We start from the raw sequence: 12,233 nt of genomic DNA, 5'->3' as shown, positions 1-12,233 counted from the left end.
TCTTCCAGGACTTCCTGTGGGTCCCAGGTCAGGGGTGAGGAGGGCCTGGAGGGTAGCCACGGCCGCGGAGAGTGGGGGAGGCATTTCCTTTTCCTGAACTCTGGGATCCTGCAGGAGGAAGCTGGGGAGTTGGGCGGGGACCCAGCAGAGGAAGTGCTGACAGTGGTGGGGCTGACCCTCCCAGGAGCACTGAGCCTTCCTTAGAGACGAGCCAGGGGTGCCAGAGGCCCGGGATGAGGGGCTTGGCAGAGAGGTATTTGGGGGAAATGAGGCCTGGGGTGGAGAAGGGGCTGAGGCCTGAGTCAAGGCCGGCCCCCCTGTGGGCCCCATGCTGGGAAGGTAGCCTCTCCGGTTCACTGGGTTCCAAAAGGAGCCCATCCCTGTTGCTAGACTGGCTTATGTGCCCCGACTTGTCACCTCCCCCTTGCTTCCCACCCCCAAGTCTTCACCTGGTCCCAGCCCCTCGCCCCAGTGGGTGCAGGGAAGGGATGATGGGGCTTGGTGGTCTGGAAGCGGGCTGTGGGAGATGGTGGGGCAGGACCAGGCTGCCTCTCAGCTGGTCACCGGGCTCCTCAGGCCAAGACTAGGGGTGTCAGGGGACAGGCTTCAGGCCGCCCCCTCCACCATGTCTCCTGCTTTCCCAGGAGGCCCAAGGGGTGCTGCAGCCCAGGCCCGCGCCATGGAGTCCATGTTCGAGGATGACATCAGTATCCTGACCCAGGAAGCCCTGGGCCCCAGTGAGGTGTGGCTGGACGCCCCTGGAGACCCATCGCTGGGGGGAGACATGTGCTCCGCCTCCCACTTTGCCCTCATCACGGCCTATGGAGACATCAAGGAGCGCCTGGGGGGCCTGGAGAGGGAGAACGCCACCCTTCGGCACCGCCTCAAAGTTTATGAGATCAAGGTCAGAACTTGGAGATGATGGGGGTCTGGCTGTTTGTGTGTGTGTGACAGGAGGTGGGAGGGGGCTGCTAATGGCAGGAATTGGGGATTCAGCAGAGATTCTAGGGATCTGAAAGGGAGGTCAGGATACAGACTCTTGAAACTTGAGAATCCCCCATGAGAGGTAGGGGTGCTTTGGATGGGAACTCTGGGTAGCCCAGAGCCAATCAGGAGGTGATCAAGAGGCATACACGTTGGAGTGGCGGGCCTGGGGTCTAGAGATCTGGGGCGTGGGAAATGCCTCCAGGCCCATGGGAATTGGGATGTGCAGATCCCACTGGGGGAGGCGGGCAATGAGGCAGGTTGTAGGGAAGGGGCACAATGAGCCTGCAGCCTGGGAAGGGAGCCAGGCACCAGCTCTCCTGCCCACCATCCACAGTACCCGCTGATCAATAACTTCGGAGAGGAGCACGGCTTCTCTCTGTATGAAATCAAGGATGGCTCCCTGTTGGAGGTGGAGAAGGTCAGCCTACAGCAACGGCTCAACCAGTTCCAGCATGAGGTGAGCCCCTGGCAGGCCTCTGGGCTTTCCCTAAGCTTGCTCCAGTCAATTTCAGACACCTCCCCTACCCACCAGCCTCCGGCCTTCTGTCCCCTTGATCAGAGATGGCCATGATCCCCCTTAGGGCTGGCCACAGCTCCTCCTGCCCCTTTCCTGGTACTGGGAACGGGGGTGGGAGGCACACGGAGCTGCTCAGCCCCTAAATCAGTGATGGGCCTGACTGGCGTGCACCCCAACCCTCCGGGCCCCCATCCAGTTGCAGAAGAATAAGGAGCAGGAAGAACAGCTCGGGGAGATGATCCAGGCTTACGAGAAACTCTGTGTGGAGAAGAGCGACCTGGAGACCGAGCTTGGGGAGATGGTGAGGCCCAGGGAGCTGGGGTGGGAGAGTGTGACCCGGTTGTGTGTCACCTGTGAGTGTGCATGTGGTGTGCACCCCTCTGCGATCCCGTGTGTCTGTCCGTGAGTGTCCATTTGGCCTTGTAAGTGGGGCTGTGTGTGCCATGTCGGTTGTGAGTGACTGTGTACATACTGACCATGCAGTGTCAGGGGGTGACTGTGTGAGTGACCCTGTAGAACATTGTGTCTCTGTGTGTATGTTTGAATCTCCTGCTGGGTCTACCCTGGGCCTACAGCACTGCTCCTGGAAGGCTTTGTGGGTGAGGGCAAAGGTGACCAGAAGTGTCTGCAGCTGCTGGGATGGGTCTTGGCATGTGTGTGAATCAGGGTATGGCCATGTGTGTGTGAGCAAGTGGGCAGGGGTGAGAATCAGGAGGCACGGTCTCTGTCCACTCCTAGCTGCCACCTGGGGAAAGTCACGTAGCCTCCGTTCCTCCTCTGAAAAGCGGGGCAGGTAACTTCCCTGAGCTGTTGTGGGCATTAGTGTAAAAATGCTTCGCTTTAATAATCAAAAGCACTTATGCAGCACCTGCTAGGTGCCGGGCACCATTCTTATCTCTTTAGATAGTTAGTCATTTTCGTCCTGATGACAAACCTAAGAGGTAGGTGTGGTTGTCCCTATCTCATAGATGAGGTAGATGAAGCCAGAGTGGTTGTCGCATATGCAAATGCCCCTCAGGTGGTGTCTGGACAGGGGGCTGAGGCTTTCTGAAGTGTCCCTGTGTGTTTGGGACATGGAAGGGGCATGAACTCTGACCTTGCAAGAGGCAGTAGCCAGAAACATCTGCACTGCAGTTGCTGGGAGAGGAGCCCTCGAACTCATGGTCACTTGGAGGGTGGCGTGACCCGGCGCCTGCTCAATTTGGGGGTGATGGCTGTTCAGACAGGGCATTCGGAGGGCTCCAGGGGCACCCTGGCCCTGTGCAGACCCTCCTCCCCTTGTTTCCCACACAGCGGGCCCTGGTGGAGACCCACCTGCGGCAGATCTGTGGTTTGGAGCAGCAACTGCAGCAGCAACAGGGCCTCCAGGACACAGCGTTCTCCAGCCTGAGCCCCCCGCCGGCCCCGCCCTGCGCTGATCTGGACCTGCACTACCTGACCCTGAGGGGGGGGTCTGGCTTGAGTCACGGTAAGATCTCAGCTCCCCCTAAACTTCCCTACCCCGAACTCCCCAAGCCAAACCCCCATTTCAACACCGTTGGACACCCCCAGCTTTTCAGGTACTCAACACCCCATTATAATGCTTTGCATTTCCCCCATAATCACCCCACCTCCCCACCTGTTCCCTCACCCCATCCACTACTACCCCAATTTCTGCCATCTAAGTCCCTCTCCCGCCACCCTGGCTACCCCCATGCAATTCTCGTAGATGCCAGCAGAGGGCACCCCTGCCTGCTCTAGGTTGTGATTAGGAGAGGTCCCGAGCGTGCTCAGGGCCTTGAGTCTGGCCAGGGGAGCCCTTCAGGGGCCATCTTCTTTTTCCCTGGCCTCCAGGAAGGTTAGTAACCCAGCTCCCCCTTGCACACTGTCCTCATTCTGGTGTCTGCCCTCTAGCGTCTCTCTCGGGTCCCTCCTGCCGCAGGCCTCACCTCTCCTCTTTGTATTGGTCTGGGAGGCGGTGGAGGTGCCCAGCAGCTGGACTCAGCCTGACAGTGTGCTCTCCCCGCCCGCAGGCTGGCCAGGCCCCGCGCCCAGTGTGAGTGAGCTGGAGCGGAGGCGCCTGGAAGAGGCCCTGGAGGCTGCCCAGGGAGAGGCCCGGGGAGCTCAGCTCCGGGAAGAGCAGCTTCAGGCCGAGTGCGAGCGGCTGCAGGAGGAGCTGAAGCAGCTGCAGGAGACCCGGGCCCAGGTGAGCGACAGCGGGCACACGCCCGGGGCCCTTGCTCTGGTACCTCTGCAGCTCCGTGGAGGCCTGGGGGCTGCTGCAAATAGCATTGAGAGGTTTAAGACTCCTTCTCGGGGTACAGCCGTCCCTGGGAACGGTAGAGAAGGGGAGTCCAGACCCCATGACGTTGGCTTCAGACCTCTCCGTCTTCTCCCTTAGGATCTGGCCTCCAACCAGTCGGAGCGGGAGATGGCGTGGGTGAAGAGAGTCGGAGATGATCAGTAAGTCATGCCTGTAGTCCTCTCCCTCTTCACCTCTGAGCCCCAGCAGTGGCGTTTCCCAGGCCCTCCCTTTGATTGACGTCTTCCTTTGGCGTTGTTTTGGGGGGCCTCTCTTCCAGGCCATCAGAACTGTGGGGTTTGGGTTGCTTGTGTGACTGCATCCTTCACAGGAAGGAGGCGAGGTTCTGGGGGTGCTCGGGTTCCAGGAGGTTCCCTTTGCTTTCCTCTGGCACCCAAGGCCGTGTCTGCTCGAGGTCGTTGAGAGAGGCTGCCTCAGCAGCTTGCTGCTATGTTCTGTGCCCCTGCTGAGTTTTGGGGCCTCTCTGGGGCCAGGAACAAGGGCCAGCCAGTTCGGTGAGCCCTGCCCTCCCCTCCCTGATGAAGAGGAAGGAGATGGCTTGTTTTTTATGGGATTTATGGTGCCTCATCTGTCTCAGGAGAGAGAAAGCTGAGGCTTAGGGTTGGAGGGACTTCCTGGTGCGGGGGATTAGAATGTACTCAGCTGGGTGCCCCTCTGGAATCCTGCCAGGAAAGAAGGGAAGTGGGAAGTAGGAAGGGAGCTCTGTCCGTGAGGAGCCAGATGGTGGGGGCTTCTGGGGCAGCTCTGGGCAGCTGGGCAAGGGTGAGCGGCAGCCGGGTAGCAGTGAGCCTGATGCCTTTCAACATCCGCACCCAGCTCATCCTCTCCCACTTTCTGAGAAATAGGGTGCAAACCTCCTTCCGCCTAAGCCCTCTCCCCTGAGATGCGGTGTATGGCACAGGCTTTCTCCCTCCATTGGAGGGGAAGATGGAGGCCCAGAGGGGGGCAGCAATTCACCCTCCATCACGCAGCATACCCAGCTATAAGCCCCCGGAGGTCCTCCCCCAGCAGGCTTCCTCCTCACCTTCCTCCCAGCTTCTGGCCAGTTGGGGATCTCCTCACCTTCCTCTGTGGGGGCCTGGGTGGAGCTGTGATAGCTGGGGGGGGGGCAGCGGGGGTGAGAACACAGTTTGTGGGCCTGGTGGGTGGGACCCCTAAGCTAGGCTGCTGCGGGGCATCGAGAGGCCTCTGTGAAGAGGGTCCACCCTAGCTTGTGGCTGGGACTCAGCCCATACTCATCCGTGTGCCCCGACCCGGAACACACACACACACACACACACACACACACACACACACGAGTCTAGAATCTTCGCTTGCTCCAAAAGTCACACCGCAGGGCCCTTTATGGGTCACTGTGTCCAACCCTTCTCAGAAACCAGCAGTGAAGACGCCCCCAGGTGGTTGAACCCCGAGAGAAGACAGGGTTGTGTCGGGGCCGGAGTCTGAGCAGCCAGGCTTTGAGTCCAGGGATGCTGGGGTGCTGAGTGGCTTGGCTTTACTGACCTCACCTCTCTGGCCCAGAGGTCAGCCGTTGCTGAGAGATGCGATGAGCGGGTGAGGGCAGAGGAGGGGTGGTGGGTGCCCAGGGGCCAAGGCTGAGGGGGAGTGAGTGGAAGAGAACACCCCCCATAAAGTGCTTTTGGCATCAGGTTCTCCATCCGGCTGCTCTGGCCAGAACAGCCCCTTCTCCTTCCTCTCCCTGCACCTGCCTCGCCCAGTCCCTTTGGCCGTAAGGATGCGCTGGCCTTACCTCCCTTGCCTCCTGGCTCCTCCCCTGGGTCCCAGTGGCTCACACGCTGCCTCCGGGCCTCCTGGGCCTCCCTGCCTGCTGGCCTCACACTGGCTGGCAGGCTGGCTGTCTCTGGACAGCCCCAGCTTGGCAAGAGTTAATTACCAGAGGAAGTCCTCACTCCCCCGGCAGTTTTATTTTCTTATAAACTCAGCTCCTTGTGGTAATAGTCCGCTTCCCCGGCGATGCCTCCCCTGTCCTCCCACCTGGGGAGGCCTCAGTCACCTGTGTCGGCTCACTTTCCCCCACGACCCCTCCTCTTCTTCCTGACCCTCCAGGCTGCTGGGAATGTCACAGATGGGTTTACCCAGGAGAGGAATGCAGGGGCTGCATTATCGGGTGGGGGTGTGAACGCTAAAGAGGGGGCCCCAGAAATGTCTGCGTTCAGCCTCCTCCCATGTGGGGATCTTCTGTGTCCCCGAAAGCTTCTCACTTGTTCTCCGTTTGGACACCTCCAGGGGAGCCAGTTGTATAGTGGGGAGTCCTGGGTGTTAAAATGCACCCCTCATGCAGCTCCTGCCTCTATTAATCCTCCCACATAGGTCCTTCCTGTGCTGAGGCTGAGAGGCAGCCCAACCCCAGGGTTCCCCAGTTCCTCCCATTCCAGCCCCTGGCCCATCAGCTCTGGTCATCAGTGTTCCCAGTGGACACCCAGATCAGCCCAGACGCATCCAGGTCTGACCTCCGGGCAAGATTTCCCTGCCCTTTGGAGAGCCCCGCACCTGGTGACCGATGCCCCGGGAAACAGATGGCCCCGGGGGGAGAGCTGCAGGGGCCGCTCCGGGGCCAAAGGCTTGGGGGCCACTCGGGGAGGGGGTGGGAGTGGGGACCACCTGCTCCTGAAGGTGCCCTGGGAGGTAAGGACCCCAGGAGGGTCCCTGTCCAGGGGGAGGTGCGGAACCCACACCGTTTGCCCTCCGGGCCCAGCGCAGAGGCCCACGCTGAGGGAGGAGGGGAAATTGTGGAGAGGGGTCCTTTGGGGTCTGAGGGCTCTGAGTGAGCAGGGCTCAGTGAGGGGAACGAGGGCTCAGTGAAGGGGGGAGCTCGCTCATGAGGGGTCCGCTGTCAGAAGACGCGGGGCTCAGTGTGAGTGACGAGGGGTAAACTCTAGGCCTTTCTTCTTTCCCAACGTGGGGGGCTCAGCGTTGCAGCCTGGGCCCTTTTCCGCCCACCCCCCACGCCCCTCTCCCCGCCCACAAGCCTCTGCGTGGGCTGCGGTTAGTGGTGGGGGCGAAGTGTGAACTCGGAGAGAGAGGATGGAAACTCTGCACAGAGGTCAAGGGCAGTGTAGGGTGGGTCAGGGCGGAAGTCGGAGACCCCCGTGTACCCTGAGCTCAGCCTCATGCCCCAGAAGCAGCGGGCCCAGGGCCTCCCCCTTCACGCTTCTCACCCTCCCTACTTCCTTTCTTTCAAGTCTCCTTCAGCCAGGCACCAGCTCACAGGAATTAACCACTGAGCACTTGCAGCCCTGGCGGGCGGGCGGGCGGGCGCGGGGCAGGGCTCTGGAGTTGAGGCCCACCACTCCCACCTCACTGTGGTCTGAGGGATTGGTGGGCTTTGGACCGGTCTTGATCTGGGGCCATTTCCCTGCCAGGAAGGCAGAGGGGAGCTCTTACCACACTCTCTCCCTCCATGGGAAACTCCACATCCTCCCCTCCCTTTTCAACCCACGTCACTGAGCTGGTGTCTCCAGAAAAAGGATCAAAGTGGTCTCCCCTCCCTCACCTGTGTCCTAGGCGCTCCCCTGACCCTTCCTCCATGCCAGACGCTATGCGAGGCAATTTACCTGCAAAATTTCATTTAATTCTCACAAAAACAAAACAAAACCCCAAAACCATGTGATGAAGGCATTGTCCGCTTTTACAGCTAAGCAAACTGAGGTTCAAAGAAGTGGAGTGTACCTATCGAGCAGGTTCTGAGCAAATGGGTTTTTTTTCTGCTTCAGATCCTTCTTCAGGTTGGAGGCCCTTATATCGGAGGGGCCGGGGGATTTGTTGATCAAACCTGATCCCTGTAGCAAGTGCAAGGGGCACCGTTAGTATTTATGCTGGCGCCACCGGTGCGAACCAGGACAGTTCCGGGCAAACTGGGTTGAGCGGCCCCTCACCGAACCAGGGACCCCGGTTCCCAGCCTCTCTGTGAGCGGCTCAGCTTGGCTGCGTAGCAGAGGCGCCCAGGCACCCCGACATCTCGCTGTGCTGGAAGCATGGCAGGGCTGCCGGGCTCTGTGGACCGCAAGTCAGAGCTGGTCGAGGAGCGTGAAGGGGCGCAAGGCGCCCAAGAGGAAGTGGTGGAGCAATGGGTTGTTGCAGCGCGACTTCCTCCTCCCGCCGCGGCCTGTAACCTCAAGGCCGCTCCATGGCCGGGTGCCTGTGGTCCCCTCCCTGAGGGTCGTGTGGGAAGACTGATGCTGGGTGTGCCTGTGGGTGGTGGAAAGTTTGGTCCCTAAATTTACCCTCAGGGGGAGGTGACTGGGGGCAACTGAGGGCCGCTGTGGGCAAAGATGGGAGGGTTAGGAGGGCTGGATGTCTGTTTTCCTCCCGATCCTGAGTCAGTCAGTGATTCTGACTGACCCCATGGCCAGCTGGCCCCTGACCCCATCCCTGACCCTCATTGGATCCCATCCCTGACTCTAACTCTATCCCTTATCCGGACCCCAACTCTGTCCACAGTCCTGACCGGAAATGAACTATCAGCCCCAGCCCTAAGCTGACCCTGAGCCCAGCCTTAACCTCGACCTCAAGCCCTTCCCTCATTCTCCTCCATGACCCGGCGCGCGAACTCCAACCCTGCCACGTCCTCCAACACAGGGCGCCCAGGGGCCTCTGTGTCTCCCAGCTGGTTTGGGGCAGAAAGGCCTTTAGAGGAGGAGGACACTTCGGTCTCTAACCTCGGTAGCGTTAGCAGCAATAGTGAAGATTGTTATTGCCAGGTGGGTTCTGAGATCCCTGACTTACGCGTGGGAAGAGTGAATGAAAGGATAAGTCAATGAGGGGTGGAAAGGCTTGCTGCAGCGGGGCCCTTCTTCCTGCCAGCTCTGCCGTTTGCTCCTCGGAAGGTGCCAGCTCAGCAGGCTGAGGTGCCAAGAGCATGTTTGAATCCCGGCTCTGTGTCACCGCTGCTCGTGACCTTGGGCCAGCCTCGTACTGGTCCTGCCATTCCGCAGCCACACATGTCTAGCCCCTTCCTCTCTCCTCCCGGGGCGGCGGGGATGATGCTCAGGGCGCCCGGCCACTTTGGAGGTGTCCAGCCTCTTCCTGCTCCTCCGCTGCCATCCCGTCTCCACTGTCCCGCCCTTGCTGCTTCCTCTTGGAAGGCAGAGTATAGCAGAGCGGTCAGTAGTCTGGACTCCGGAGTCCAGGAGGCCAGAGCTCCCATTCCAGCAACTCCATTACTCCTCAGGTTTCTGACTTTGGTCAAAGACTTAACCTCTGGGAACCTCCATTTCCTCATTGGTAAGATGAAACACTGTAAGGTGGTTGTGAAGATTAAGCAAAGTTCCCAGCACAATGCCTGGCCTGTGATGAGCGCTCATACAGGTGATTTGTGATTCTCCTCTCCCTGGGTTCCTCCCAGGTTCCGAGAGACTCGGAACGTCCCCATAGTTTAAGCCATAAAGAAGCACCCGAATGTTGTTCACCTACATGCTTCCCGACCAGCCTTGATAGTGGAAAGTAGCAGGGCCAGGAAGCCAGGAAACAAAGTGCCTTCAGGTGTACGTGTGTGACTCTTGGTTGTGTTGTGAAGTTGAGATTTTTTTTCCCACTGAATTGGCAATGTTTTCTAATGTGAGTCATTCGGGTCCTTAGCGTATTTCGCCGCCTGGCTGTGTGCATCTTGGGGTAGGGAGATGTCACCCAATGAAGGCAGCGGTCCCAAAGGGTCATAGGGCATCAGGGGTTGGCTCCGACCGCCTGGCCAGGTCTCAGGTCTCAGGTCTCTGGGAAGGCTGCCAGGGGTTCCAGCAGGACAGCCCCTGCCTGCTCCAGGCGCCCAGATCAGAGCTGTGAGGGCTGGACATTCTGGGCCAGGGCCGCCTTTCTTCCATTTCCTGCTGCTCTGTCTGTCTGGTTGTGAGGAGGCTGCCAGAAGCTGGGCCTGGAAACTGGGCTGGCTCCTGACAAGGGGAGGAAGGCAAGTAGGGGAGAGATGGGGGCCTGGGAAGGAGGGTGGCAGGTGAGATCTCCCAGGCGGGGTGTGAAGGCAGCGACCTGCATCTGTCACCTGAGATACAGCAGGGGCTGCGGACGGGGAGAGAAATGGTGGCTGCTTGGTCAGAGGAGGACGCTCCTCCGAATCACTGCCCTGCCCTGAACCCCTCCCATCCCCCCACTGCGGGGGGGGGCATGGTCCTTCGATAGCCCCCTGTTTGATGGGGGAGACACAGCTCCTGCCCTCAGACTTCCCCAGGTCTGAAGCAGGTAGCCTCCCACCGGGGAGTCCCCACGTTAGTGTGGGACACACAGACTGGACCTCCAGTCTGGCAGGGCAGATGGCGTTGTCCCCACAGGCCCACAGGCTGAGTGGGTGGACACAGGACACATTTAGCCAACACAGGGGTTGCAGCCCTTCAGCGAGGGTTTCCGAAAGGACCCTCCTTCCTCCATCTCGGCCCACCACCTGATGGGCGGGTGAGCGATCTCCCTCCCTAAGAGGGAGCCTTGTCCCCCGAGAACCCCAGCCTGTTGGCAATAATTTTGTTTTGACCCAAAAATAGTTTTGTTGTGGGAGGCGCCATTGTCTCCCCTACCACCCAGCTCTAGTAAGAGAGCCAGCCAGTGAGCGGAGAGTGAGAGTGAGGGAGCGCAGTCACTGCCTACCCTGCACCTCGGCTTTTCCTGCCCTCTGAAGCCCTAACCTCACGACTTCCCCTCCTCTCCTCTGGGGCCACTCACTCACTCTCACACCGTTCCTCACACTCACCGTACTGGCCTCACCCCTCCCTCCGCTCCCTCCCATCCACATCCATCCTCTCTCACATGCCCGTATGGTGGGATGGGGCAGGGCCTGAGTGAAGGTCTGGAGAAGTCCCGTCTCATTCCTGCCCAGGGCCCTTCAGCTCCTGGGGCCAAAGGGCCTCCCCTGGGAAGTGACCCACCTGGCGTGGCTGTGCCTCAGCCCGCCCCTTCCCTCCAGCCCCAGAGCCCCTTCTGGATTTGGTACGGTATGGGGGATGCAAGAGAACCCAAACCCCGGCCTCCCGGACTCTGTCCATGCCCAGGCCGGAAGGCAGGGACCCCAGGCCATGGCAGAGCCTCGCGTGAGGTCAGGACGGTCTCTCTGGGGCCAGCAGGCCAGGGTGGGGGCAAGGGGAGGGGCAGCGCTGACAGTGATCGGAGGTTCTGGGTCAAAGTGACCTAAAGAGAGAGGAACAAGGGAAGTAGGTGAGGTCTTTGCCAAGTTCACAGTCGGTTCCAGCTTCGTGAGGGCGGGTGCCCAGAGAGCCGAGCAGGAAGTGGAAGAAGAAAGAAAAATGGATGGAAAGGCTCAACTCACTCTCCATGTCCTGGGTCCCAGGCCCTGGGCAAGGTGCTAGGAATAGGAATGCAGTGATAGCGTTTCCACCTTCCAGGAGCTCCCAGGGAAGTTCCAGAACCAGGCAACTTCGATAGGTTTTCAGTGTGAGTGGTGCCCCCTGGAGGTGAGAGGGGCACAGCCCTGTGTTCCCAGAGATCTCTGAGTAGAGGGCTCCCTCAGAGGCAGCTTAGAGAGGAGGCAAGGGACCTGGACCCGGAACCGGAACCGGGCAGACTTGGGCTCCCCAGGAGGCCATGCCCTGCACTTCCAGAAGGGGGCTTGTCATGGGCCGTGCATCCGTGGTCCCCAACCTCTCACAGCCGAGGGCTCTTCGTGGACCCCCTGCCCGAAGCCCACGGATTGCGCTTCCACTTGTCGTAGGTGCTCTCTGGGAAAACGCACGAGAGCTACTGTCGGTTCCGTGTGGCTTTTGATGAATCTGTGTTTTATCTGTCACCACAGCGTCTGCACAGATTGGAAAAACACACATACCTGTGTGAGGTCTGTCCAGACGCACGCAGTGCCTGGCGACACCTGGACTCAGGGACCCCCGGGCATCACTGAGCTCCCAGCCCAGCCCACAGTCTGGGAACCACTGCCCAGCCCCAGGGACCATCCGCTGGGGGGAGAGGGAGGCTCCCTGGAACCAGGTGGCATTGAAATCGGGGTCGGAGGGCCCAGGAGCGGGGAGAGGGCCAGTTCTTGCTCCACAGCCGGGACAGGAAACCCACTTTCCTCCTCTCCCCTGCTCCCTGCCCTCTGACCTCAGGGTCAGGGTAGGCGGGGGCCAGGCCGTGACCTGGGGGGACTGGGGTGTCCTTCAGGGTGAACCTGGCGCTGGCGTACACGGAGCTGACGGAGGAGCTGGGCCGGCTGCGGGAGCTGAGCGCGCTGCAGGGGCGGATCCTGAGGACGCTGCTGCAGGAGCAGACGAGGAGCGGCGGTGAGAGGGGCCGGGCAGGGGCCGGGGCTGGGCCCCGGGCGGGGGAGCTCCGGAGCCATCCCGCGGCCGGGCCACCCTCCGCTCCCTTCCCTCCCAGGCCCGATGCTCTTCCCTGCGCGAGGAGGAGGTGGGTGGGGGGCTTTGGTGGCCAGCGGCCCCGGCCCCCAGTTCTGACCTC

The 12,233-nt window shown here is 60.6% G+C and overlaps 1 protein-coding gene across 1 annotated transcript in view; it reads left to right on the top strand.

Annotated features, from left to right (window-relative positions):
- The first annotated feature begins 6 nt into the window (after positions 1 to 6).
- The window catches only part of TBKBP1 (TBK1 binding protein 1), a 15,258-nt gene continuing 3,031 nt past the window's right edge, over positions 7 to 12,233 (top strand). The window contains exons 1-7 of the mRNA XM_006774271.2: positions 7 to 904; positions 1,322 to 1,444; positions 1,701 to 1,805; positions 2,798 to 2,972; positions 3,517 to 3,689; positions 3,885 to 3,946; positions 11,937 to 12,055. Of these exons, the coding sequence (XP_006774334.1) occupies positions 527 to 904; positions 1,322 to 1,444; positions 1,701 to 1,805; positions 2,798 to 2,972; positions 3,517 to 3,689; positions 3,885 to 3,946; positions 11,937 to 12,055 (1,135 nt within the window). The 5' untranslated portion in view covers positions 7 to 526. The remainder of the gene's footprint in view (positions 905 to 1,321; positions 1,445 to 1,700; positions 1,806 to 2,797; positions 2,973 to 3,516; positions 3,690 to 3,884; positions 3,947 to 11,936; positions 12,056 to 12,233) is intronic.

Source organism: Myotis davidii, unplaced genomic scaffold, assembly GCF_000327345.1.
Source record: "Myotis davidii unplaced genomic scaffold, ASM32734v1 scaffold327, whole genome shotgun sequence".
In the NCBI taxonomy this organism is placed as follows: Eukaryota; Metazoa; Chordata; class Mammalia; order Chiroptera; family Vespertilionidae; genus Myotis; species Myotis davidii.
This window is presented reverse-complemented; position numbering and strand designations above follow the sequence as displayed.